The sequence below is a fragment of the Manacus candei genome, unplaced genomic scaffold (assembly GCF_025592945.1).
Source record: "Manacus candei isolate 608988 ecotype Guabito, Panama unplaced genomic scaffold, ASM2559294v1 h1tg000002l, whole genome shotgun sequence".
In the NCBI taxonomy this organism is placed as follows: Eukaryota; Metazoa; Chordata; class Aves; order Passeriformes; family Pipridae; genus Manacus; species Manacus candei.
In genome coordinates this window covers 13,722,061-13,750,021 of record NW_026138050.1, presented here as the reverse complement: position 1 = coordinate 13,750,021, position 27,961 = coordinate 13,722,061, and the positions used below count along the sequence as shown (strand labels likewise).

Genomic DNA, 27,961 nt, shown 5'->3' with positions numbered 1-27,961 from the left:
GCATGCATGTTTATATTGGCTCGTTACTTCAAACTAGATAAATTATTATATTCTTTTATGCAGGCCTGCAGCTGAATTTTACCATGACCTGGGGAGACTCCCATTACCTTGGACTGACAGGACTTGAGGTGATAGGAAAGAATGGTCAAGCACTAAAAATCAGCACAGAACAGATTTCTGCTTCACCCCAAGACTTAAATGATCTTCCAGAGTACACAGGAGATTCCAGAACGTTGGAAAAGTAAGTAAAGGAAAGACTTGGATGCATTTTACATCAGATTTGATAAAGTGACAGAATTATATAAGCTTCTATTATGCTAACACATGGTAATGGAAATATGATTTTCATCCCATCACTGCTCATTCTTGGAATTCACAAGCTGCCCAGGAACAGCTTGTTGTAGAAACATGAATGAGATGTTTCCAAAAGTTGGTGTTCGAGTTAGGGGATGGTAACAGGCCTGGTTGGTATTTCTGCCAAGGACTTTCCAGGAAGAAATGTGGGTGTTCTGAAGCATCTGTCTGTGCATATTCACTGATATTTATGCAGGATTTCTGGATAACTTCAAGGAAAATTTTCAACTTAGCAAACAGTGAGGATGTATTTGGGAATTGCACAAATAGGTGCCATTCTTTTGGCAATTTTTGCAGCTTTTTTTTTGTAATTTTAATGAAGTTTTATTCATTGACAAGTATATTTCCTCAAATTAACTTGTACTTCCTAAATGGCAGCAGTATAGAAATCACAAGCTGTAGATCTGGAGAGGACTTGGCATTTGGTTGTTATTGAAGCTGCATCCTGTTGTTTCTGAGTCATATCTCCATTTTAAAGGGTATTTTCAGTTGCAGTCCTCTGCTCTGGCATGTTTATGGTCTGTGACTGGGTTTATGAATTAGGACTTTTCAAAGTCTCTGTAGAGTCTTCCTTAGAATTTTGTATTTATTTACATGTGCACTAACTCTGTTATTTGTAATTTCTGCTAATCTGACTAATGCAGATATCAAATTTACTTGTATATAATTACTTGTTTCTTCTGCCTATTTGTGTGAAAATCTCATCTGTAGGCACTAAGATCTAAGAAATTTTCCCTGATGTATTTTAGGAATTTTATTTATGGTGCCTTTTCCTTGCCAGCTTTCCTACTGTTTTTTGGCCTGTGCACATGCATTTAACCTTCCAGAGTTTACAATCCTATCAATTTAGGGTTTTTTTTGATCATTAATTTTGTTGAAAGATGGCTTTTAATAAATTTGTTTATCCTGCTACTGAGCCAGGCTGCCTTTGAGTTTGCAAGTCCTCCCTCTTTCTGATGTCTTTCTTAGTAAGCGAGATACATTTTTAAATCTTTCTTTTACATACTGGATTGTTTTGCTTAAGAACTTCTTTGGGCACAAGAAATAGAGGCTTTTTTGGCTTTTGGTATTTCTGGAAGCATGTTGAATTTGAGTACACTACAGTGCTCTTCAGCTGTGGCATTTGGAATAAGTCCTGCGTGCTCTTCAAGTCAAGAATTATGTCTTCTCTCATGGACTCCCTAATCAGCTCTACTGTGAAAGAGTCATTATTCAAATCTTTTCCTTTAAGGAACTGCCAAGTCTGGCACTCATTCTTCCATTAAACTTTTAAATAAATATTAAGTATATAGTTACTTTTTTGGGCAGTGTACCAAAGTAATTACAGTGGACAATTAATTCATATTTGTTACTCCATCTTTGTGTGCCGTAGTTTGCAGTAGGAGAATATAAAGTCAGGATTCCAAAATGAGGAAATAACAGGTTTAACTTTATCTAGCCAGCCTGAAGTCTGTGCTGTTATGAAAAGACATTGTCCTGCTGGTAGGAAGCTTTCTAAAAAAAAGTAGGGATGTGACTGACTGTGGGCATGAAGAAGGACATGAGCAAACTCTGGCTCTGCTCAGGGTTATCCAGCTGCCATCCAGTTCCTTGTTGGATTCAGCAGAGTTGTGTTGGCATAGTAACACACTGCAGAGTGCCAGACAGACTAGTGTAGGCATGGAACTATATTAATAAATTACATTGTGGCTGGGCCTTAGAGTTTTGCCTTCAGCCACTTTGGTACAAAGGTAGTTGAGCTTTCCTCTGCCCACCCCTGTTCACACAGGAAAAACCTATGGATTTTGCTGATTTTCCTCAAACAGACCCAGCTAAAGAAAATACTGGTTTTTGTTCCCCCACTGTCTTTAATTCAATAATTGCTTGTTATTTTTGATGGTTTCTGTGCTTTTTAATTCATGCACATGGGCACAAGAAGCCCTGGAAGCTGAAAGCAGCACCTAGAATGAATTGAACATCTAGTACAGTCACTGCTTTCCATAAGAGAAACCAGCTTCTCCCTGCTTGCAGCTAATGGATTTTTCTCTTTGTAGGTTAATAGATGGGACTAATATCACAGTAGAGGATGACCATATGTGGCTCATTCCTTTCTCTTTTGGAGAAGATCATCTGCTCACAATCCATTTTGATAAAATTGAAAGTATCGCAGGGCTTCGCTTTTGGAACTATAATAAATCTCCAGAGGATACCTACAGAGGGGTAAGTAAAAGAAAAGGAGCACTGCCAGCAAAAATATACAGCAGTGCATTGGAAAATTGGTACTATGATGAATGAATATAGCTGCCTTAATGGAACACCATAAATCTCTCTAGATTGTCTGAGTCTGAATTTTGTGGCAGGTATAATGCATTCCTGTCTCCACAAACAGCACACATTGAAAAAAAAGCCAGAGATACTTTAAAGAAATCTTCAAAGCTGATTTTTCTAAGAGACACATACAATACCACATATTATTTTCAAGATATATGATTCTCAAGAGGTGTCCTCTCAATAGCTAATATTTAGACCTACCATACGATCCTGTGTTTCCTGGAATACAGGGAATGATATAAGAGGGAAACTTTTCCCATAGAAATTCTGTTTAGTTAAGTTTCAGAAGGCCATTCAATACTGCCTTTTCCAAGAAGCAAGAAGAGTCACTTGAACCCTTAACTGGGAAAGCTGATATCTTTAAACAGTTTGCTAAAATAGTTTAGCTAAAAATGTATAACATACCCCCTCTCTTCTTTTTCCAGATTTGTTTGGTTTATATTTGGTTTTTTCATACTGAATTATTGGAATTGACTGGCAATTGGCACCTTTTGGAGATAATTTTACACCTTGTTGGCAATCTGAGTTTGGCTGTCCCTCATTTCTCTGCTGTATTTGCACTTGAAATGATAATGAAACAGTAGCTGCTGTTCACTGCACAGAAAGTTTATGGATCCATTTGTTTCCAGACCTCCCCTTTTGCACAGAACTGTTGCATTCTTGATGTCCAAATTCAATCAATAGATAAGAAGAAAAACGTTGATTTGTATTAAACTGAGAGACAGGACAAAAGGGATCAGCAAAGTTCTGGGAAAAAAATCTACAACTGAAATTGGAGGCCTGGAACATTCATAGGATTGGGCAAGATAGTGGCAAAGTTACACAACTGTGTCTTTGTGTAAATTTACCTTTCAGGAGTTGCTTTAATGTGAGCACTGCCTGGCATCTTTTACTATCAGCACGGGGGCTCTTGGTGCTAAAGACTCCCAGAAGGCCAGAGCATAAGATCTTTCAATTCAAGCACAATTGATCTGGAGATTTCAACATATGGCACCTCATTTTGTGCCACGTTGCATTAACCCAGCATGTTTGACACATGGGAGAGTTCTGGAGCATTTTGAGCTTCCCATCTCAATATACCCCCTGTATAAATTAGGGGTTTTGGTGACATTTGTGTCCTGATTTCAGCTGGGATAGAGTTAGTTTTCTTTCTGGGATCTGTGTTTTGGATTTAGGGTGAGAATAATGTTGAGAACACACTGATGTTGTTGCTGAGCAGTGCTTACTAAATCTCTAAAATCTAACGTGGAGTTTTGTCTTTGGAGGCCAAACCAAGAAGAAAAAGGAAGAAAGGTATATTTTCAGCAGTTTGCTTGGCTAGGTAGGAAAAAGAAGTGAGTGTGATACAGGTGCCCACCTGGAAGCCTACTGAAAGTCCCATAACAGTTAGTGGGTACAATTAAAAGGAATACAATCTAAAGTGGGTACAGTTTAAAAGGATAAAATAAATGCAGTGCTGTAAAAGGATAAAATAAATGATTTGGAAAACTGAAAATGCAAGATATTGGCTGGGTCACAGTAAAGAGGCTTTAGGCTGTAAACCTGGGGCATCATGACGTCTGTCTCTTGAAGTATTGCTGCTCCTTCTAAGAAAGAGTCCCTGGGCATGAGATATGATGATATTCTAGGCAGCTGCAGGCTGCTGGATTCTATTCACAGCTTTAGTGTGAGAGGGTAATGGCAGGGAACTGTCAGAATGAAGACTTGGGTGCTATTTCCAGCTCTGTGAAAAATCACCTTGTGAAAGCTTTGTTATGCCATTTGTAAAATGCAATATGTGACGGCTGAGTGCCTCCTCAGATGATGAGAATTACTTAGGAATGAGAGCTGGAAAGGGCACATAAATATGAGCAGCTGTGCTATAATAGGTAAGATTTCATCTCTGAGGCTCCAGACTTCCCATTCACGACGTGTGTCCGTTTGGGAAACTGTATTTCAGTGGGTTTTTCACTTCCCCTCCTTATCCTGACAGACTTATTCAGCTTGAAAGTAGCACGCAGAGTTTCTGATATGAAAAGGATATTCCCTTTCTTTGCTCCCAAGTGTATTAAAGATGAGAGCAGAAATACTTATTTCTCCATACTTTGTAGTCACACAAACATTCCTTCCTAATTAATCTTCAGGCTGTTTGGAAATGAACTGAGCACCTCCTCTAGTGTAGTAAAATACCCGAGGTTTTCAAACCAAGAAAAAAACCAAATCTTCCTGAAGATTAGTTTCTTTTGGGATGTTGCATGTAATTATAATTGGATAAAACATCCTTTACAAATGGAAAAAAGGTGAGAACTGTTATGAATATCAGGTCACTGATAATATACAGGACTAGCAGAATACTCAGAATATGTTAAAATTCTTAGATAGACACCTGAAATGGGAATTTTAACTATAAATATTGCATATATATTTTTAATAGATCCTAATAATGAAAATATTTGCATACAAGCCTAAGTTAACCTCAAATTATCTTTTATATATCGGGCAGCATGAAATCCAAAGATAAGAAAACTTACCTTTAGACTAAATTAAGTTTTTTGCTAAATAAATTAATCTGTTTTGATGCAGTCCGTTAATCAGCAGGCTTGAATTGTAGTGCCAGTTATAAGGGCACATTGTTTCATTTTACAGGTGTTATTCCTTCCACACTGGCACTTGGTGAAAGATTCAGGGCAATAAATGCTGCTTATGATTAAGTTAAATTTAACGTATTTCAGGGCAAGATGAAGTGATTAATTGTTGCTGCATGATTGAATTGTTCTGTGACTGGGATCGTGGACACAACACCAGATGGTGCTGATGGGGGAGGGTGAAGGGGCCAGGGCTCCTGCATCATTTGAATAAATATGACTGAATTATTCAGTTTAATCTTCAGAGCTTGTATAAGACGTGTTTGCATCTATGATGTGGACACAGCTCAATTCTTTCTGTCTGGTGCAGGTACCTTTTCTTTATTCATATGCCCTTAGGTTACACACAGCACTGCTTGGCAGATGAGTTTGCATGATCCTGGAAAAGTCCAAGTGCCACCTGCCACAGAGATGAATAGCCCTGGTGAAATACAGGTTTCTGTAAATGCAACAGAGCCACAAAAGGCTGCTCTGGAGAGAGCACCACGCTGTGGGATTTCTGGAAGGGTGGCTCCAGCCAGGGCTGAGCAATCAGGCCTAACCCAGCAGTGCATTCAGGTGCATGATGAGTCTACTGTCTCCTAAAATCACCTTTGTGACATGTGCTGGCTGAAAAGCTGAGTTTTTCCATTCTGATCACGTGTGTAAATGTTGCTGCAGGCTCAGGAATCAGAATTGTTTAGGTTGGAAAAGATTGAGGTCATAGAGTCCACCTGTAAATCCAGCACTGCCAAGGCCACCACTAAACCATGTCCCCAAGTGCTTCATCTACACATCTTTTAAATCCTACCAGGGACTGGGACTCCCTCACTTCCCTTGGTGGCCTGTTCCAGTCTGTGAAGGGAAGCTTCAGTTTGCTGAGATCTAGTGAGATGCAGTGACTGAAGCATCTGTAAATACATTTTTTTTTTATATTTCCCCCCCCCAAATCCTCACCTCTCCCATCCCCATCAACGTCAGTGATGACTCTGAATTGCACACTGAGGGTTGCCACTGGTATCTGCTGGCTTAGGCTTTCTTTTGCCAAAGGATGTCACACTACACAGGAATGAAATGAAAACAGCAAAATAACTGACATTGTTTCAGCCTCTGAAGTGAATGCAATTGTTTGCAATCTATTTGAATTTGTGTCATGTCATGTAAACTCATGTTCTGTTACTTTAAACAAGGCCAAGGTTGTCCACGTGTTGCTGGATGGGCACAGCATCTCCCCGCCGGAGGGGTTCCTCATCCGCAAGGGACCAGGAAATTGCCACTTTGACTTTGCCCAAGAGATTCTCTTTCTTGACTATCTGCAGCCCCAGCCAACTAATAAAGTGCACAGGAGGTAAAGTAGGATGTTTCTGTTATCTGAACCACATGATTTCACTGTTTTCCTGTTCTTCCACGTTCTCTGTCAGCGCCAATTGTACGAGACACCTGGATGAAAATATGGAGCACTTGGAGCAGAGTGTTTAATTGGGTCTTAATTATAAACTGTTACCCAGATTTTATTGATATCAGAGGACAGTCTAGTCCATAATTGCAGGTGGAGGGGCCAGGGAGGCTGTTTGTAGAGGCTTAGTCCTTTGGGTTTGTTCTCTTCTTTTCTGAATGAACCAATGGTACATAAAAAACCTGTTTTGTCTTGGTTTTTTTGGCAGGACTGGGTCAAAGAGAATGGAACAAGCCAGCATGGACTATGAAGCACCCTTAATGCCATGTGGTTGTATCCTCCTCTGTCATTTTCTTACTTGTCATAGAGAATATTTTAAGAGTTATGTACTATGGTTAGGAGTCCTGAGCTTTTTGAATCCAACAATTTCTAATGCTTTAAGAAGTTAACAGGATACCAAGAACATGAGAAAGGCTTACATTAAGTATGACTTAGGAATAAATAAATTGAACATAATATATGAATGTGTGGCCTGTTTTCAGATACTCTGATAGCTTTTTCTCCTGAACTGCAAATAAGTGTTGGACATGGAGGTGTGGGCTGCACAATACTTTTTCAAACTGCAAATTAAATAGTCTGTTAGGACAAAGTAACAGTACTGAAATTTTTCCTTAACAGCATTTTGCTTTTCAGTTGTTTTCCAGTTTCAGCTCCTGACAAGCTGGGGTGATCCATACTACATTGGTTTGAATGGACTGGAGTTGTTCAATGAACATGGAGACCAAATCTTACTAACTGAGAACAGTATCCTTTTCACACCAAGCACTTCTCTCCCTGTGGACACACAGTTTGCTCCCTTCAGATTTTCATATGGCATCACTTGCTACTTCTTCCATTTCCAGTTTATCCTGTGTGATTAACTCTGCTTCTATTTCTCTCTTTCTGTGTGATGAATATTGCTTCTGTATGTTTTTATGTATTCTATATAGTTTCAGAAAAGTATATACTTGGGATGCACCAGTAAAGCAGGATAAGGTTAGAGAAGGGAAGGCTTAAGAAGGACATGGTATTTTTTGCTGTTGACATTTATTTCTTCTGAGGAATGGAAGGACCAGAAAGTTTGCTGAGCTGTAAATTCACAAGAAAAGGTTGAGCTCGGTGCCTTTTTTGTGGAAGCTTTCACTGGGCCCCAGGAAAGAAATTTTTCATAGCTCTTGTTCTGGAGATTTAGGCTGTTCTAGAAACCTGATCCAGTCATGAAGATCAGGGCTGAGGGTTTGAATTTGATTCAGTGTTCCCTGGATAACCAACAGAGGGAATGAAGGGCATGTTTGTGAGATTGGCAGTCATCAAGGTGACACTTCCATGCTCTGTCCCAGCAGACAGTTCAGATACAATACCCAACATACAATTCACATGGTTCACTTACATGGCAGAAACACTTCTTAGCCAACTAGAAAGAATAAAATAGCACAAATGCTGCATGAATTGTATGTCTCTAAGGATCCTCATTGCCTAAGAAATAGGACATACAGTGAAAAGGCAATAAAGGCTTTTTCCCAGTTTTTGTTTGTATCTTGTGTGGTACACGATGGACTTGAAACATTTGTAATGGACAAAAAGCATTTTGAAATTGAAAAGTAACAAATTGGTTTTAAGAGCAAGAGATCTTTAACTTAGCTGGGATGGCTTTACAGTGCAAACCAGTGCCAGGTAAAGAACCCTCAGCTCAGCTCCTGCCTGTACAGTGGGGTTGATGGGATGTATTGGGATCCTAAAAAAGCATATTTGTCTTAGTGCAGTACTTAATGTGATAATTCACTCCTGAGTCTGGAGCTTTTCTTAAACACTTGAGGCATTGCTGTGTTATTCCTGAAATTCTTTATAAATACTTAGAGACTCAGGCCTTTTAGAAAGCAGGATAAAAGGGAGATTAATATCCCTCAAACTGGATTGCTCAGGATTTATAATGCTGAAGACAGTGCCATCCATCCACATTTCTTTGTCTTTAACATACATGTCTTTAACATACATATGTTTTTTACGTAAGTATTCTCTTACAGAGAAAATCTGGTTGCCTGTTCAGTGGGAGGTTTAATCTTTCCCTCTCAAATAGCTGATAAAGGGTCTTATTAGACAGTTAGTGATTTTTACCACAAACCTTGAGAAACCCAAGCAAACCCTAGTCTGATGGCTACCTCCTGCAAGGATACTTACCTTGAGATAGGTTTGATATGAGGAGTTTTCACAAACTTATCATAAAAAATGGGGCTTTGTCACCAAGGAGCCGAGATGTGCCTGTTCCTGATAACAGAACTTTATTGTTGAAGTCATCAATTATATATATATATATTTCAAATAGATATTTGAAAATAAACTAAATAGTAAATTTATTGCTATTTTAAAAATAAATTGGAGTGCCAGAGTCTTTAAGGATTGTCCTGCTTTCAAAAATGTGCCCCCACGCTACTTCCGTGAAGTCCTTGGAGCACTGTTGTCACGGTGAATACTCATCCATGGAGCTGGGGACAGCAAGCATGAACCTTTAAAGGTGGTGTTTCTGAAATGTTGCTTTCAGTTATTTTACACTTAAAGCTTTTCTCAGACATTGCTGCTTTTCCAGACAGTGTCAACGTTTTGGAAGATGTGTCTGGAGACATCCGAACTCCAGACAAGCTCATTGACAGAGTCAATGACACGACTGATGGCAGACACATGTGGCTGGCACCAGTTCTGCCTGGCTTGGTACATTTTTCCCTTTCCATTCCGTTTTAGTGATGTGTGTGGATGTAGCTGGAAGCATAGAGGGAGGGGGAAACATGCATAATTTATAGGTAAACTTGATATTAGTACCTGATATTAAATCACTGCTTTTTAGAAGAAGTGCTTTTTATTCCAGCTTCTCTCCACTGCTCAGGCAGCAGCAGCAGAGGTTTCCCAGGTTTGTAATTCCTGTCTCCATGGTGCAACAGCAGAATTTCCAAGGCTGGTAGATGGTTTTTGAGTTATTATGATAAAGATAATGACAGAGGAGCTTAATGTGTGTATTTTGTGCAATAAACACCTTTCAAACTGGAGTGAACCGGGATCTTAAATTCATTTTTACAAAATGCAGTGAATGTTGTTCCAGCAGTAAGAATTATATTTAATCTCATTTCCTGTGTTGAATTCAAATCCATAGATTACGGATGGCAGGCTTAAGTATTTCATGTCCTAAGGCCACAAGTGATTCAGCCCTTTTAGTAGCCCCATGTTTAGATATGGGATATCAAATGTCTAAACAGGAAAAGCAGATGAATTTCGATAAGTTCTGACCTTGTTTTGGGAGAGGACATTTTTTATGGGCCTGTTATGGACATCATTAAGCTGTGTTTATTTCTTAGGAGAGGATGGATTTGAAAACAGAACGAAATGTAAACCTGACCTGATACGTTGTAACTGTGTTGGGAAAATCCTTACTCTGTTATTCCTTACTCTGGAATTTTAAAAGCCAATTAAGCCAATTTTTATCATTATATGTTGTAATGCAGTGGGTGTAATAAGATAAAGTTTTTAAGTATACTTGGGAATAGTGACCACTTGCATTTCTTAGGAAGGTCTGGGTAATGCTTGAGGGTCATACTGTGTAGATCCCACGTTCTGAATCCTGGGAATTTGCTGGGATGCTCAGATATCCATCCTAACGTGACGAATGATTGATTTGACAGCCAGCTGAGTTTGCTCCTGTCCTTACAAAAGCCACGCTTGCAGAGGCTGTTTCACTGGGGCAGAAAGGGAAACAACAGTCCCTGGAGTTCTGGCAGAGGGGCCCACGCTGCTTTGTGTTGCTCTGTCTGACACCAAAGTACTGCAGAAGAACATAAAATACCAGTATTAAAGGGTAAATTGATAATGTGTGAAATGCAGGAGGCAGAAGCAGTTTAATGGCACTTTCTGTCCTTGAACTGTAGCAAATTACACCTTTTTAAGACCCACAGGGTACTTTTCTCTCCTCCATCTTCCCTGGGATGGTTGTTCAGCCAGGAAGTACAACTGGATTAAGCAATCAGGGTGTTGATGCTCAGCCTCTGTAGCTGGGCTGCTGAACTAAAGCCTGTGTGTCCTCACCTCCTCAGTGCTGGGCTGCTCCAAAACACTCAGGCTGCCTGGAAAGCTGCATTAACTCTTTGCTATATAGGAAGGCTCAAAAGCTTGAAGGAAATTTATGTTATAGCTTTTCTTTTCTAAATGTCTTTTTCTTTCTGATTCTATAAGTGTTTTTGCCTTTTGCAAGTTTGTTACTAATTAAGTAGAATTTGAATGCTTTGTTCCCCTGTTACTGATTGTCATTTTATTTATTTTTTTGAATGGATTTTTTAATCAAATTTACCATTTGCTGTGGGACTAACAATTGCTAGTGGGAGACAGCCCCAGTTGTGTTGTGGAAAATCATAGATACAAACATTCCTATTGATCCCATTTACCTTTCTTTCTTCAGTTAAAAAAAAAAAAAGCATAATGATTTAATATATCTTATGATATCTCCTCTAATACATCAAAGGATTAAAACTTCAGAGCATGCTAAAGATGAAGCTTAAGATATGTTGATCCAAAGTTGATATAGTGGCTCATAAAAGGAATAGCATAGAATTAACTGTAACAGGCAAGATTGGTTTCCTACAGGCTAATCTTTGGCTTTAGCATCTTGGCATTAGTGTCACTGAAAGTAAAGTGAATAATACATCAAGCAATAATTGTTTAGGAAGCATCTGGAGAATTATCTCTACATTCCACTTAGTGTAACTCACACAAAAATTGCAAAATTTCTGGGAGAGCTTTCAAAGTCAGGGGATACAGGAGAAATTTTAGTCTTGCAAATAGAAAGGTGGATTCTATTCATATTTGGTAGAAAGAAATGGAATAGGGTAGAATAGAACTGTAGAATGGGTTGGAAGGGACCTTCAAGCCCATCTCAACCAACCCATGGGCAGGGACACCTTTCCCTATCCCAGGTTGCTCCAAGCCCCATCCAACCTGGCCTTGGACACTTCCAGGGATGGGGCAGCCACAGCTTCTCTGGGCACCCTGTGCCAGGGCCTCACCACCCTCACAGGGGGCATTTCTTCCCAATATCCCATCTAACCCTACTCTCAGTTTGAAGCCATTCCCTCATTTCCCTCCAGGCTGTTGTAAATAGTTTTTCTCCACCTTTCTTGTGGGCTCCCTTCAGAACAGAATTAGAACAGAGTAGAATAGAATAGAGTAGAGTAGAATAGAATAGAATAGAACACAATAGGCACCCGTTTGTCTTATCCTGAAGCACGTGTCTGTGTTTGGTTGATGAAATACTCATTAAAAGGGTCTGTCTCCCCCCCCTCCAATTACCAGGCAGTCCAGGATGACCAGGATGGTCTAGATGTCACCTGCTGGCAATTTATACATCCTTTTGAGAGGGCAGCTGTGGGGTAGAAACCACATCTGTGAGTTAGCAGCAGGGATGATGCTGAACTTCAGTCCTTGGCATTGGTTACCTCACCTCCGGCTACATCTCTTTAAATACGAACCTCTTTTGATGCAACATGCGTGAGAATTTAATTTCTTGGGGGAATCTGTGCTGTTAAATATAAATTAATTCTCTTTTACAGGTGAATAGGGTGTATGTCATTTTTGATGTACCTACTACCGTGTCAATGATCAAGTTATGGAATTATGCCAAAACGCCTCAGAGAGGTGTGAAAGAGTTCGGGGTAAGTAAATTTTCTGTGCATTTTGTATGTTCTGGTGAATCAGCTGCTTGATTTCTGTATGGATTTTCACAGTTTACTGAAGTGTGATTCCATATAATCTCAAAGGATGGGATTCATCTCATTTAACTCTGCACTTAGTGTTAAAATGACTAATCTATGCCAGTCATCTGTCCTCCTTTTTTTTTTTGTCCAGGGAAAGAACACTTTATCTGATTTTTTTCTTAGATAATTGTCTTAAGATAGGATAATGCTTTTCTTTTTCCACTGACTGTAGAGCAGCCCTGGAAGACTAGTTTAAACTACAAACCCAAGTTTTAGACAGCTGAAGTGAGGTGAGATTCATTAATTCCTAGATTTAAGAGTGATTCACTCCAGTGAATAGAAAGGCAATTATGTAAAACATGAAATACATTTTTAATTACCTTCTTGAAAGCTGCATTAAAAAACATCAGTGAGAGCATAAAAACTTGGAGGGAGGGGGAACCCCCAAGCCCCAGCAGCGAATAGAAATGGAAGTTTTGAAGGAGCAAAAGCTAAATTAACGAGCAGATTTGTGTAACAAATAGGGCAAAATAATTTCTAGTTAATTGCTAGAGACAATAGCTGAAAGCAATGGTTGGTTTCCAGGTGTTTTTTTTGTTTGTTTTGTTAAATATCTGTAGCTTCTGGTGGATGACTTGCTGGTGTACAATGGGATTCTGGAGATGGTGAGCCATGTGGTGTCAGGAATCCTCCCAACCTGTGACCCAGTGGTCCCATATCACACCATCCTCTTCACAGATGATGAGAAGATTTGCCATCAGGAGAAGAGAACTGTTATTAGGTATGTGAGTGGATCTTGAATCTCATTTTTAAACAATGTGTGCATGTGACTGATGTCAGCAATATGTGCATTGCTATAGAAAATTCCCTTCCAAAGTGCCTCACTTAATGAGAAATAAATAGGTTTTTAGATACAAAGACCAAATTACCAGCTTTATGTGCACTTACTGGGATTCATGATTTATATTTACATGTGTTTTCATGAAAGCCTATAAACACAGAAGAAAAAAGTTAAGCTTCCTCAGAGAAGGGATAATAAATCCCAATGATATCACATAGAGGAGGGAAAAAATAGAAAGTTAATGAAAAAGAACCAAGCATCAAAATTACAGAAAACAAAGTCCTCTGATTTGACACAGATGCTAATTAAGGAACCAGAATTCTACTATTTTATAAACATTCTAAAATAATGAACTTGCTAAAATGAGAAATGACTTGCATTTGGAGGAATGACACTTTGAAACCACTAAGTTGGCAATCTCACAGGGAATGTGATGAAATGCGGTGAAAAATGCACTTACATTTAGAAGGTTAGAATTGACAGGGTCTAAAAAACAGTCCCTGGCAAAGGAAAATAAAGATTGAAAGAATAATTTATTTTAAATGGGATTGAAAAGTGAAGAAATGAAAGCTTATAGAAACGAACACTTTCTTACACATTGGACAGCTAACAAATAGAATGTCTTGCACACACACCATTGGGGAAAAAAAAAAGGCAAGTTTTGCATGGAAAAATGGCACGTGATCCATTCAGAAGGATATTCAAATATTTAGAAATTAGCAGGAGGAACATAAGCTGTCCTGATTAGGAACAGAAGTTCACATTTGCCTGCAGGGTTTGTTTTCCTGGGTTTCTCTAAAGCATTGGCTGTTGGCCACTGGAACTGTCAGATGTTAAATAAATTACTGTTGTTTGGTTGTGTTGTGTGAGACATGTTTTTGTACAAGTGGCTGTGTTGTCGTGGTGAGATTTGGAGGTGAGCAATTTTTCAAGTGAAAACGTTACTGAAATGAGAACGTCTGGAGGAAATAAAAGTTTTGAGGAATTTTTCAATGGCGTATAAAAAGGAGTAGGAGGGGAAATGAACCTTTACTTTCCTCAGCTTCAGGTCTTTGTGTGAGTAAAGTTATTTTCTTGGAAACAGAGAAGCAGCAGATCTTTTTCACATAACTTCTTTTGCACATGTTGTAAGACTTATGTCCTTTGATTTGCTTTGAAGAGGAGTATCTTTTTGGGGTCACAAAACTGCATGGTCTGTTCTCCAGTTGAGAACATACTGAGTCTGTTCTCTTCTAGGCTTCTGGGCAGGAGCTTTCTTGGTCTTTGTTCTTTGCCTGCTTTGCAATCTTCTTTCCCCTTTTTTTTCACCTCCCACCCTACTAAAATATAGGGTACTTCAGCAGCTGGATAATATCCCTTCATTTTAAAAATAGACTTGGGCTTTTATATGTTGTTACTTCTGACTGTGGCCTGTTCTCTTTCACATGTCACTGTTCAGTATTTTATGAACCCTGAACTTGAGTCTGATATTATCATCAATAGTGTAAGTTCTGATTTCCTTCAGTGTTGGCTCCCCTGCTTCACCCTGACAGTTTGGGAGACATTACATTTTTCTCCAAAAATAGAAACCCATTTTGTGCAGTGTTTGTAGAGAAAAGAAAAATACACCTCTTTTGTTCCAAAGGTACAAATGTTTTGTTTTGTCTGTGAAAGGGAGATGTTATTAGTGATGTTTTCTTCACCTTTCCATTCAGCTCACATTTTTCTCTGTAATTTAATTTAATTTCACTTTGAAGTTATTACTTCTTTCCCCAAAAGAAATGGTTAAAATTTTGCAGCAAAGCAAAGCTTGTCACAGTAAATTAATTTTGTTTAGTTCAGAAAACTTTCAAATAATGCTATTCCAGTATTACGAAGCAGTGTGAAGTTCCATATAGGGATTTTTATACCCTGTATGTACAGCTCTGATTTAAAATCTCACTTTGGTTAATGTGGTTCAAGCTGTGTAGGCAAGGCTTGAAAATTGTAGAGTGAATATGATATTTATATTTGAATGTGTGCCTGAATGAATGTGTACTAATTAAAACTGGCAAGGAATCCTTCAGGTGGGTGCAGACAGAAAGTTGTGCTTTTTGGTAACTTTTTCCATAAAAAACCCTCATAACTTTTCATAATGTTGATTATTTTGGCTGTTGGACTGATTTGCATCTTTTCAGCAATCATGTGGGAGACCAGGATGTCCGAATGATGAATGAAAATGAGATTGTCACAAACAGCAAAAAGAAGCAAGTTGTGGCTGATCCAGGTAAGTTCTGTCTTCCACAGTTTTCTTCTGATCACTTCCTACAGACACAGTGTGGATAATGAACATTTTTAGAGACCTAAACTGGGAAAACTGGGGAGTCTTACACCTCTTACATGTATTTAACTCTACTTTTTTTACCATAGAAACTACGGATTTCATAATCTGGTGGATTTTTATTCTATATCTAAATCTGAAAGGGGATGATACAGATCAAAGACATATTTGGCTTTTACCAACCCAAATGGGATAGTCCTTAGGAAAGAAACTGACTGAAGATAAATTGAAAATTCATATTAATAGTGCAGGTTCATAGCTTTTGGAATAATAGGCTCATTGGATCCCCACTGGTCTTCTAAGCAGCTTTAGAGATGATGCAGATGTGTCTGAATATCAGCTGCTTGTTGCTCCTTGAGCAAATCCAAAATCATGATAAGTGTAACAAGGGGGAAAACATGTTGACTTTATTCCTCCTACTGTCTTTCTGCTTGGTCTTTTCTCTTTGAAAGTGATAATTAAAAAGACAACCCCTATTTTTTTTCCCCAAGGAGAAAGAGTAGATTTTATTTATAGTCATTCATTGTAAATTACTCAGAATAGCTCCCTAAATACTTTACAAATTCTCACCCAAGCTGGTATATTCATGATTGGTTTTCTCTCCTGAGCATGACACTTTCTCCAATTAGTTCTCCAGAAAGTGTTGCAGAAATTATTTGATGGCTTTTAATAACAGTTCTGTAGCAGAAGGATTTGAAAGGCCATTGCCTGTACAAAAACAGCTTGGAAGTTATTAGTATATTAGCACAGGCTGTGCCAAAAGTCTCCTGGACACCTCTGTGCCTGTTGGAATGACATCCTGGGTTGCAGAGCAGAGATGGCCAAGAGAACAGCTCTCATTGCCATGGCCATCACATCTATTGTCCAGTGTGCTGGGATCAGCCACAGGGGTTGTTGATAACAGATTTGTGCAATGATTTGGGTTGGAGGAGACCTCAGATGGTCCCCTCCTGAGGGAGGGTCCAAACTTCTACTCAGGTCGGTGTCAACATTAAATTCAGACCAGATTCCACAGGAAAGCAAATCCGTGGGACTGTTAAAAAGTGGCAGCCCTCACTGTCAGTGTAAGAAACATCACTGAGAAGAACAGCTCAGCTTTCCTTCTGGGATGGAAAGAGAAATGGGCATTTTTCTTCCTCACCTTCCTCTGTGGCTTCACTGTTAGTGTGCAGTCCTAAACCAGCTCCATTTTCCCTCACAGCCTTGCGTCCAAAAACCTGCATGTGTGAGAAAGGGCTGCAGAGGAGGAAAAGATAACAAGGGAAGTCCTGGATGCATCCAGCCCTGAATAACTGCAATCCAGATCTCCAAGATGTGCATCATCCAAATGGAAGATTTTCTACGTCTGCTGTTGCTGAACCACCTCCTGTCTTATGAGGGGCAGTTTTATTTGCCACGGGAAATTTTCTGCAGAATGAAATCTAAAGCATGAATTTATTTTCCTGGGGGTTCTTTGTCATGATCTGTCTGATTTTTTTTTTTCCCCTCATCTCTTAATTGAAAATCCAGGGAGGAAGGAACATAAAGGAGAGAGTGAGAACTTTACTGCTGACAACTGTTCCTGCCAAGTACTGAGAACTTGGGTGAAGCAGGATGGTTTTATAACCACAGGTTTTTCAGATTGTATTCAAGCTTTTTTTCCTAAATCCTAGCTGGATGATCACAAAGATCCTCACTAGAAGGAACTGTTGATTTATTTCTGATGCCTGTAAACAGTTCTCTGGGAAATGCACTTATTAGAGGAAATAACTCTTTACCTGTCTGTCTCTGGGCTGCCACTGCCTGTTTTGATGCCGTGGCTCTCAGCAGGAGCTGACACTGTTTCTGACACCAGGAGAGGTTCCCCTGGGCTTGCAGAAGTGTGATGGATGCTTTTAGGAAATGGAGATTGGGAAGAAGGTTTATCAAGGTTTAGCAAGTGCATTTCAGCTGTCATTTCTTTCATGTTTTGCAGTGAAATAATAATTTCTTTCATTACTTCACTACCATGAAAAAAGCAAATGAGGTGTTTTGCCTGGAGTGCCATTGACAGGCACTCTACACATTCTTCAGAGTCCTCCTGCTGCAGAGCAATGTTCTTTTCTCCTATTTTGCCTGCTCTTGTTTATATGAACAAGGAGGCCATACTTCTGTGCTGCACTATTCACATCTGTTGCCAGCAACATATTGTCACTTCTGAGAAATGGTAAATGCATTTTAAGTAGCAGAAGGTAAGGAGCAGAGTGCATTTTTACACAAAAAATACCCTGGAACAAAAGCTCTAACCAGATAAATATGCTGCAGGATTTGCTATGCAAATGTACTTTTCACTGAAAATTTGGTGTTTGTGACAACCTGAATAAGTTTCCTCCATAGTAGATTCTTCCTTTCTCATTTGGAACTCGCTCATTCTAACCCAAGCCAGTTGATGATTCCATGATTGTTTCCAGAGAGAACTGAACACTGAAGCCAGGATGTGCTTTTAGACATAAAACAAAGTTACTGTTGCAGCTGTTGCTGTAGAATCAAACCATTCTGCTTCCCTTTCTGTCCTAAGTCAGGAGTGTAATATTTTGTATATTTGCTTATTAAAACTTCACTGCTGCTGGCTAAGCTGAAAAGACACAAGATAGCAATGCATTTCCCAAATTTCTATGTATTGATGGACCAACAAAATGTATTTTGTACTAAATACAAACCACTTTATTTCTAAATGTAAAATAGTGTGTGAGAGTACATTGCACTTTTTTCAAGGGCTCTTCCCAATCTTCACTGACAAAAGAACCCTTTTGTTCTGAGAACTCTCCCCATAATGTGTTTCATGGTGTAAATCTACCAAGAACCAAGTTCTAATTTTTGCTCCAAATCATAGAACAGGCAACTCCAAAATGAAAACCAGGAGGAGCTGAAAGGAGGGATATTGTGAGAGCTCAGAACAGATATAAATGTCTGTATTTGGAAGAGGAGAGGCTATAGCAAGGTTCTGAAGACTTGAGGCACAACCACAGATTTGTCATGCAGGCAATCTCTGAATGGGATGTCACACTGTTTGTTCTTCTAAGCAAATTGCATTGAATGGGCAGAGAAATGAAATCTGCTGTGTTTCCTGGCACAGAACAGCATCCTTATTATTGATCTGAAAAGGTATGAGGGGGAGAGGACTTCCTATGCTCATCTGTCTTCTCTGTATCTGTCTGGAGCCTCTCCAGTCCTGTGTGATGGACTAATGATTTTTCAGTCCTAATCCTCTGAGGTAACTCCAGGTTTTGTCAGTTATTGCAAAATGCTTGGTCAAGCTCAGATGGGTCACAGCTCTCTCTGGCTCTTGTTTCCCTGTCACCAGCTCTTCCTCAGCAGCCAGTTGGTAACTGCAGCCAGCTTTCACACCTTTTACCCCTGGAAATCTGTGTCCAGAGCAGCTGCTCTGGCATGAAGTTTAATGGCTTCAGCCTTCTGCCATCCTCTCCTAACGGCCCTTGTACCCACTGAAGAGATTCCCCACAATTGCCACACTGTGGAATGAGCATGAAAGTCTTTAAAGTACTTCAGAACAGTTGTTAAGTTGTGGAACATCCTCCCCTGCAGTGTCTGTGCCTGCAGGAAGGGTTTGCCAGGCTGCTGTCTGTGCTGGGATGACACTCACCACCAAGGCATGGCCTAATGGAGGCCTTGATTCCAGCCAGGCATTTATGGAAAGTAGCATAATGATTAGAAAATACTTCACTCATCCCTGTGGGGTAGGAGATGTCAGCATTTGCCCTCCTAATTGGACCTGAGATGTAATGACCCTTTATATAACCAAAAATAATTAAGTGCCCTAGTCAGCCCTATACACTCAAACAGAGGCACTTGACTCATTTCCTCAGTGAATCAGGGTTAAGGAAAAAGGTTTATTCCATTTTTCACCTTTTTTTAACTGACTGCTCACAAGTACATTCATGCCAGACTGGCATTTACAGGGGGGACAAGAGGAAGAGTAAACATGCAGTGAAGGAGATCCCCACGGAGCACTTCAGTCAATGCCAGGCACAGTTTCAGCAGGAGTAATTCAGTGAGAATGTGCCCAGTGACATCATTTGACATTGTCAGAAGCATGGCAAATGAAAAGGAAGGAATGAATTCTTGCTGAAGGCCTTGATGTAAATTATTAAACTTCCACTCAGTTCCAATTTCTGGGCCACTCAAAAACGTTTGTACCATAGTTGCTCACCTTTACCTGTTGTGATTTGGTTTAAAGGGCATGGATCAAGATAACAGAAATGAGTTTGTTTGTCCCACAGTGACACTGAGAAGGGCAGGGGATAAAGAAATAATCTGTGAGGAAGTACATGTCAGGCTGCCTATTTTTTGATCTAGAAAAAGATATTTTTATCAGTCTTCACAGTGTAATCTGAAAGCTGGGATGCATGGGAAGGCCTGCAACTTTTCAATTTCTGCCTTTTTGTGCTTTAATCCAGTAGCATTTAAACAGCAGGGAGAAGCACCTGTCAGTGGACAAGGGAGCAAGCAGTGATACAGTGTAAAAGGCAGCATAGAAAACATGGAAGTTTGTGTAGTCCTGAGTCACGAGACTCATCCATGAACCCCTAAGAGCCACATGAGGAGCTGCGTGGAGCAGCTAAATTAAACTGAACCCTTCTCATGGCTTAGACAGGACTGGGACATAAACTGCACTACAGAATCCCACTGAGGTGATGCTGTTTTCTATAAGATGTCCTGGTCCTGCTGGACTTTCACCATGTTCCAGGTGTGTAGGTCATTCCCTGTCGTGATGTCCAGTCCTACCATTCCAGGGATGAATGCCAGGCTGGGAAAACCTGCAGGAGCCTGGCAGTGCCCAGAAGTGCCTAGGTGTTGTGAGATTGGACAGAGATCTTGTACCCAAGGTAACAAACACACTGGAATGGGCAGAGACAGGACTTGCTGCCACTGAGGGTGTGAGGGGGAGAGCAGTGTGGGAGAGAGGTGGAATGTTGAGTGTTTAAACTTCCTTGAGTTTCCAGAAAAACCTCACTTCCCAACATAAGTGAGGTAAGAGCAGACATGAAGGGCTGTATTGACATCTGAGTTCTGCCACCTGCAGGGGACAAAGTCTACTTTGCCTTTGATCTGCAAGGCAGAAGCTTTTCCCATTCCCTCCTGCTCCTCACTGCTGGATCACCCCTGCTCCAGCCTGGGGGATGCAGTGAGTGATTAGAGTCCAAACCAGCACATGGCTGAGGGGTGCCTTAGGCTGCCCTCCGTGGTCTGGGGCTGCTGATCTGGGAGGCTGAGCTCTAACAGGAGCTGCTCTTATGGCAAACGTCACTGAAGGAGCCAAATCTCTTCCAATATTCCTCAGAAAATGTAAAGTCCAGCACACACCACCTGGCAGTGGCTTCACCAGTACTGCAGGCACTGCAACTGGGCACTCTGCAGCACCTGGGGCACCTTCCTGTATTCCCTTTTAGCTTTTTCCCCATCACATCTAGCTTTCAGCTGCATCATTATGCTTAGAAGTTCATTCCTTTTGCCCTGAAGGTCCTGTTTGGAATCACTGTTCTTTGCCTTGCAGGTGTGACCAACCTGTTACACTCTTCAGGTGGATGTGCTCAGATGTGTGACAAGATTACTTTCATTTCACCTCATTTCCCATATGCAGGGCACGTTGTCTCTGATCTGGGGTGTCACCACCCCCTGTGGTCACAGCTCCTGTTTGTGTGGGGCCTCCACGTCCAGTGCTGTGGGTCTGCCTGCTGGATTATTGTCCAAAAATGCTGCAGACACAACTGTTCGTGGTGGAGGTGTCTCCTCCAAGCAGCAGAGAGGGAGACAGAGAGGACCATAACACACTGGGAGGGTGTTTGCCTCCATCTGCCTGCTGAGGTCCTGCTGCTCAGAGCACGAGAAGTGGCTTCCTGGCTCGGTGGCCTCTTTGCCCATTTCTGTGACTATTTGCTTGTTTGCTGAGAAATGACTTACAGCCCATGTGAGGCACAAACATCCCTTTATCACACAGCTTGTATCACCCTAATGGAATTCTGTCAGCTGAGGATAAAATGTGGACTAAGAAAGCAATTATAGAGTGAATCTCCGAGCTGCAGGAAGAGCTGAGAGATGGGGACGGAGTGCCCAGCTGGAGTAATTTCTTGTCCGACTGGCCTCTAAATCTTGCTGGGAAGGGATCAATTTTCCACCCTTGTCTAACAGCATCAGCTCCCATCACCCTGGCTCAGGACCCTGTGAAGTGCTGCAGTGTTGAGATCTGGACATAAAAGGAAACATTTGCAATTGGTGGCTTCTTTCTTACTGACCCAGGAATTATTGGAAGAGGAGAAAATCAGGCTATAGACTTTCTGTCTGAGGGCTCTCTGGTGTTCCCTTTCTGAGCTCCTGGTGAAGGAGAGGACTGACCATCCCAGTGATCAGCAGGGTAGGAGTTTCCCAGCCTGAAGTGTTGCTTCCATGGTCCTTCACCCACGGCTCACTGCTTTGGCTCTAATTAGGAGAGGAAAACCTGCACCTCATGACCTGTGAGCAGCCTTCCCAGGTACACTGGTTATTTCTGGAAGGTCTCAATTATGCAGTGAGACCACAGTGAAACCCTGCCTTTAGCTTTCAACTCACCCAAGGTCTCTGCTGTGACTAAAATCAACTTGACTCACAAACCCTGAGTGTTGGTCTCTGTCCTATTGCTCGTGGGACTTCCAAAAATGTCAGCAGGCACAGATTTTGTGAGGTCTGGGTGAGAGGATGGGCATTTTGGGGAACCATAAATCTAAGGACATAGGTCAGACTGATACAATTAACTCACACTCAACTCTTCCCTTTTACCGAGTTGTGATCAGTTGTTTTCAGACCTCGATTGCTTGTTATCCTCAACTTATCTGGATCTAACTGGAAAAGGTGGTTTTTGAAAGAACACCCTGCTGGGCTAAGTGTGTGGAGATGAATGTCAAAGAATGCTAAAGCAACTTAGAAACAGCCAAGTCTCCTTCTCAGCCAAGGAGCAGTTGTTACCTGGCAGTCTGCTGGCCCTGGGGGAGGCAGGAGGTGGGAGCAGAGCTGAGGGGAAGTGTTGGATCTGGACACTGCAGCTCAGAGCCATCCTAAGGGCCAGGAGCAGTCTGGTCCTTGGCTGCTGCCCCCTGAGAGTGTGAGCCCAGCTGAGTATTATGGACTAATGTCCAAAGTGTATCCCATGCAGTGCAGCTGGAGCTGAAACATATGTTGGGCAAAGGCTTGGAAGGGAAGCAAGTGTGGTAGGGATAAGGGTGAGGGAATGCAGGGGAAGCTGCTATGGCTGGGAAGGTTTCTCAGGGAAATTACTCTTCCCCCAGCACGAGCATTGTACTTGGGGAAGAGAGGGTTCCTGTGGCAAACACGATGAGCCAGGAGCAGCTGAACCCTTTCATCTGTTTCACTGAGAATCCTCTCCTGCCTGATGGCAGCATGAGGTGGCTGCCAGAATAGAGGTTTCTGTGTGTAACGAGCTGGGGAAAGAACTTTCATCTCGAGCAAGAGAGAGCTTTTATCTCTCATCAGAGGGGGCTGGGGGCACAGCAGCTCTCTGAGTGTGCAGGGCTGGCAGGAGGAGGCTCTGGCCAGCACAGGGAGGGGAGCTGGGACATGACAACCCCCCCTGCTCTCCAGTGGGCTCAGAAAGTGTAACACACTGATGGTGCTGCTCCTGCCCTTTATTATTCCTGGATCCGTGCTCCCATTCAGCAAAGGTTTCCCTGACTGTTTTCTGCAATTATACACTTTTTTTTTTTTTTTAACCTTACTAAAGTCAGATCAGGTTACACAGGGTTTCAACCAGTTTGGAGAACCTCTAGGAATGGAGGCTGCTCAACCTCTCTGGGCAATCTGTTTTAATACTTAACTGTCCTAATAGGGAAAAAGTTTTTCCTTTGACACATAATGACCTGTACTTTTCCCCACTGATTAAAGGCCCAGATCAGCGTGGATAAAACTTTTGGCATCGCAGAAAGGTCATCTCTGCTGTTGTCATCGAGCTGTGTAATAATAAATTCCATCTCCCAACTATAATTTCAGATTTGCAGATTAGCAGAAGTCTCATGATCTGCCTCTTTCCTGGTATGCTGGAGACACTGCTAAAAATAGAGTAAGTAGCAAAGCTACTTGAAATGGTCTGAGCCTAAACAGTGGTAAAAACTAATCTACAGTGAATGTCGGCTCTGGCCTGTTTCCAAGGGAATGTTTTGGGATGGCTTGCTATATACTGGAGATTGTTTGGTAAGGATTAGTTGGTGAACAGATGAATCAAAGTGACATTTCCATTACCAACAGGAGATCTGTCTGTGGCCAGAATTCATGGGGAAGGATGTGGGATGATAGTATGACTTTTCATTATGTTTAATATTGTCAGAGAAATTAAATAGCCACTATTATTCATCTCTCAGGGATAGTAAGGTGTCTGAATATTAACACAAAATGGGAGATCTGATCAAAACCCACTGACCCAGCAAGACATTGATGTGTATTTTAATCACTCTCTTTGGGCCACTCAGATAATTTACTCTTCATAATAAATCTGCAAGAAGCTAAGATCTGCATTTCTCAGGACAGGGCTCGGGTAGAGCAGTGCCTGTTCTGTCCTTGTGTATTCTGGCTGAGGCCCTTTGGGATGCCCCAGGGTCACTCTTTTTCCTGAGTAAGCAGAATTAAGGCCCTCAGGAGACCTGCACCTTGGTCACCTGGCTGTGGGTTGAGAATAAGGGTCAGGGGATGACTTATTGGGCACTTGTTTGCCTGTCAGACCCCTCAGAGGAGGGAGAGGCCCACGGGGGAGGGCTCCAGCTCATAGTGGAAAATAACCACTTACAGAAATGTATGGATACAAGAAATGGAAGAGGGTCTCCAGAGGCAGTTTCACCTTGGAAAACAAAGATGGTAGATTTAATGTGAAAATTCCTAAAGTCAAGTTGAATTGGAGTGTGCAAGAGGCACCGGGTATATAAATGTGTAGAGAACATACCCTGAGGAGCAGGCATTCAGGTAGGAGAAGAGATTAATGGTAATTAATGGCACTGCCCAAACCCTTGTGACTCCCATGTCAGGACAGATAATGCCAATAAATGATATAAAGATGCAGACAGTTGCCTAAAACTCGTTCTGCTGTATTTTAAGTCATGAAGCAGAAGTGCTGGTGGACTTGTTTTGCATAAAACACATTATGCAGGGACATTATTATTAACAGTACGAAGGGGTAACCATGAGGTCATAAAATGTATGGGTCAGCGAGTGACTTTGACTGCAGTTGTGAATTAGAGATATTAATGAGAAGGCTGACAAATGAATCGGCCATGCATGTAGATCCAAGCACGGTGAAGGGCCCTCCCAACCAGTGCCACAGAAAGTTTGCCATTTATCTTCTTTATCCACTGATGCAGATGTAAATTAACCTTCTCTTCTTCTTTTTCTTTTTTTTTTTCTTTCTTTGGTTGTTAGATGTTTGTTGTATTGCAATCTTTTAGTTTTTGCAACACAGAGCTAAATATTCAGTTTATTTTCCTAGAATGGTGTCTCATCAGAGGGGTTGGACGAGCTGACCTTTCCAGCTGAAATTACCCTGTGATTCCATGACCAGGATGCATCAGGACTCTCTGTTTAACATAACTTATCTGCTGTAGAGACTGTTCTGCCAACTGGAGCCTATCGAGCCACAGCATGGGGGATATTAATAGGTTGCTTATTTAATGCAATCAATCAGTACAAACTACAGATTGCCTGAGGCTGGAAAAGTGTTCGTGTCCTCACACTTTTGACCAGGCACCTGCTCTGAGAGATGACAAGGGGAAGGCAGCCTGTGGTGCTCAGGATATGTGCAGGGATGAACAGCTAACAGAGAGCTTGTTACTTTGAATAAGGGTGATACTAATGACTCTCTGGAGCTGGGTATGACTGGAGAATAGCAAATGTAATGCCCGTAGTTAAGAAAGGAAGGGAGGAATCATTTGGTCCAGTATTGGGTCTTCAGACTGGAGAGTACGTGTTCAAGGGAAAAATAGACTTATATACTTTAACGAAGAATAGATGGAATGCTACATGAATTTAAAGACTAATTTTTCACTGTGTGTCTGATTGCCTGCTCCTCCTGTCTCTGTGCAAGTGGAGGTGATAACATTTTGGAGAGAAGGCTTATTTATGCTAAGGAGCCATGGAGGCACAGTGCAAATCAGTGAGAATTGTCCAAGAGGAACAATGGCTGAATCCCTTTAACTGTCACAATAATGGGGCTGTGTAATTGCCTTTCTCTCTGAGCACCAGACAGCAAGACCCAGAGCCTTAAGACAGAGCAAGCTTGTTACAGGACACGTTCTGGCAAGTACAGGATGCTAAAAATGAACTCAAAAAACTTGCTTTCAGGCCCATGTATTTAAGACACTGCTGTCTTACTTTGGCTGTGCTGACTCAGTTTTGTACCCTGCGAGGAGAAGGGCTCTTCCTGTGGGTGTGGGCGGCCAGCCCTCGCCCTCCTGTTGTGTGAGGAGTGGGTGACTACAGAAAAAATAGACTGGACACAGAAAATCTCTTGGGAGTTGTGGGCAGGCAGCTGTGTTTCTCTCCCCAGCAAACCTAGGGAAGCAAAACCAGCGAGGAAAGCTGAGGCTTGCAAAGGACGAGAGGATTTGGTGATGTGCAGGAACGCCAGCAAAGAGAAGCACTCGGGAAAATCAGGAGAAAATCAGTGGATTTTTCTACCTGTGTAAAAATCAGGGAAGGTGCCTCAAGTACTGGGAATGGTCACAAAGGTGCAGATAATGCAGGAACTGAAGGCTGAGACATCTTCACAGAGGCAGAGCTGCCTCCAAGGTACAAATGCAGCAGAGGAAAAGGGGGAAGTGAGGAGTCTGTAAAGGACAGATGGAGGGGGTTTGTCCTGCTGCTCTTTTCCCAGTTTCCTCACAGCTGAGCACATGGGCTGCTGTGGCTGGCAAGGCACTGGGGACACACTGGAGGGCTCAGAGGGTGCAGATGCCTACTAATAATATGTAGAAGGTCTGGCAAGACTGACCAGCTCTGGTTGGATGCAAATAACCTGGAAGTTCCACTGGAATAGCTAAAAGCTGGGACTATCAGGATAAAATGCACATCTGTAAAGTGGGTAGAGGTGATTCATATCACAACTGACCCAGAAGAAGGAGACTCTGCAACCTGAAAGGGACCCAGAACTGACAGTCTTTGATAGAACCAGCCTTGATGACGTAAGGCTAATAAAAATAATTCATAGACTTGTGCTGGGTCTGAGGTGTGAGGAGAACAAGGCTAAAAGTGATAATCTGATCACATTGTCAGGCCTCATGAACAGGAGAAGCCACAGAGCCTGTTCTTACAAATGCATTCAGATTTTGCAGGCAGAGAGGGCAGGCAATGCAACATATGAAGATTGATATTGCTAATCCCTAAATTGTGGTTTTGTTGGTTCTGTGGAAGTTATGGAAAGCTCTGAAGAGAGACCTCTGAGAGAGCTGGGGCTCTGATCTGCCACGGGAAAATTAGTGTGGAGCAGTAACTGTGTGAGCTCTGTGGGAGGAGGGTCAGCCATCCATGTGAACCAAGGGGACATGTTTTCCTAGGAAAACCATGAAGGCAGAACAGGATGCAGGGGGTGCCCGTGTGAGACTCAAACATCCCCTCCACGGTGCCCAGAGCCTTCAGGGTGATTTGTGGTGCTCCACCACGGTGCTCCCCTGGGGGGTGTGTGTGATTTGCTCTGAGGGGATACTGCGTGTCCAGCAACTCTGGCCATCCTGCACTCACCTCTGTGCCCCCCGGTGAAGGTGGGAGGGAGGGCAGCCTTCTCCCTGTCCCTCACCTCGGTGCTGTGACCCCCCCGAGGGCACACACTGTGCACAGCCCTGGGTATCCCTGTGGGCACCTCGGAATTTGCCAGGTGTGGCCACAGGTCGTGGCTGCAGCGTGGCACAGAGGGGCTGTGTGGGCAGGGCTGTGGCTGTGTCTGCACAGCAGCTTGTAACTAAAATAAATTGCTAATAACAGGGAGCTTAAAACGACACATTTGTAAGCTCAGCAGAGACCATCATGCTGAAAGGCAGGTAGGGGCTCTCCTACAACAGTCAGTGTCCCTGTGGAGATGTGCCCAGCAGGTTCAGAGCGTGTCCTTGGACTGTGCTGCCCCCTCCCATTGCCCAAGGTGTCTGGAGCTGTGGTGGCACAGGGAATGATCTGCTTTTGGGGTTTTGTTGTAATTGGTTTTTTTTTTATTCCTCCTCCCTGTTATTTTTGAAATAAGCTTAAGAAGTGGATTATAGCAGAGGGAAAGTGGGGCTGAACTCACAGGTTAGCTTTTGCCATCCCTGTGGCCTGGCAGGGAGCAGCAGCCGTGTGCAGGACAGACGTGTCCTGAGTTTTGATGGCTTTGTCACACTGATACTGGGGAAGTGA

At 41.9% G+C, this 27,961-nt stretch overlaps 1 protein-coding gene and 1 long non-coding RNA gene across 10 annotated transcripts in view; both read left to right on the top strand.

The window, feature by feature from the left end:
* Positions 1 to 18,268, top strand: part of KATNIP (katanin interacting protein) — a 57,078-nt gene extending 38,810 nt beyond the window's left edge. For all 6 annotated transcript variants that reach the window (XM_051774854.1, XM_051776056.1, XM_051776687.1 and 3 more), the window contains 10 exons: positions 64 to 241; positions 2,388 to 2,553; positions 6,458 to 6,615; positions 6,932 to 6,996; positions 7,357 to 7,467; positions 9,269 to 9,408; positions 12,288 to 12,389; positions 13,052 to 13,212; positions 15,429 to 15,517; positions 16,773 to 18,268. In XM_051774854.1, the coding sequence (XP_051630814.1) occupies positions 64 to 241; positions 2,388 to 2,553; positions 6,458 to 6,615; positions 6,932 to 6,996; positions 7,357 to 7,467; positions 9,269 to 9,408; positions 12,288 to 12,389; positions 13,052 to 13,212; positions 15,429 to 15,517; positions 16,773 to 16,828 (1,226 nt within the window). In that variant the 3' untranslated portion in view covers positions 16,829 to 18,268. The remainder of the gene's footprint in view (positions 1 to 63; positions 242 to 2,387; positions 2,554 to 6,457; positions 6,616 to 6,931; positions 6,997 to 7,356; positions 7,468 to 9,268; positions 9,409 to 12,287; positions 12,390 to 13,051; positions 13,213 to 15,428; positions 15,518 to 16,772) is intronic.
* A 2,076-nt stretch (positions 18,269 to 20,344) lies between these two features.
* The window catches only part of LOC127475428 (uncharacterized), a 41,120-nt gene continuing 33,503 nt past the window's right edge, over positions 20,345 to 27,961 (top strand). For 3 of the 4 annotated variants that reach the window (XR_007906231.1, XR_007906230.1, XR_007906233.1), the window contains exons 1-2: positions 20,345 to 20,436; positions 23,588 to 23,657. This is a non-coding gene — a long non-coding RNA (uncharacterized LOC127475428). Of the gene's footprint in view, positions 20,437 to 23,587; positions 23,658 to 25,822; positions 25,926 to 27,961 lie in introns of those variants that run through there. The other variant, XR_007906224.1, reaches the window with a different exon arrangement.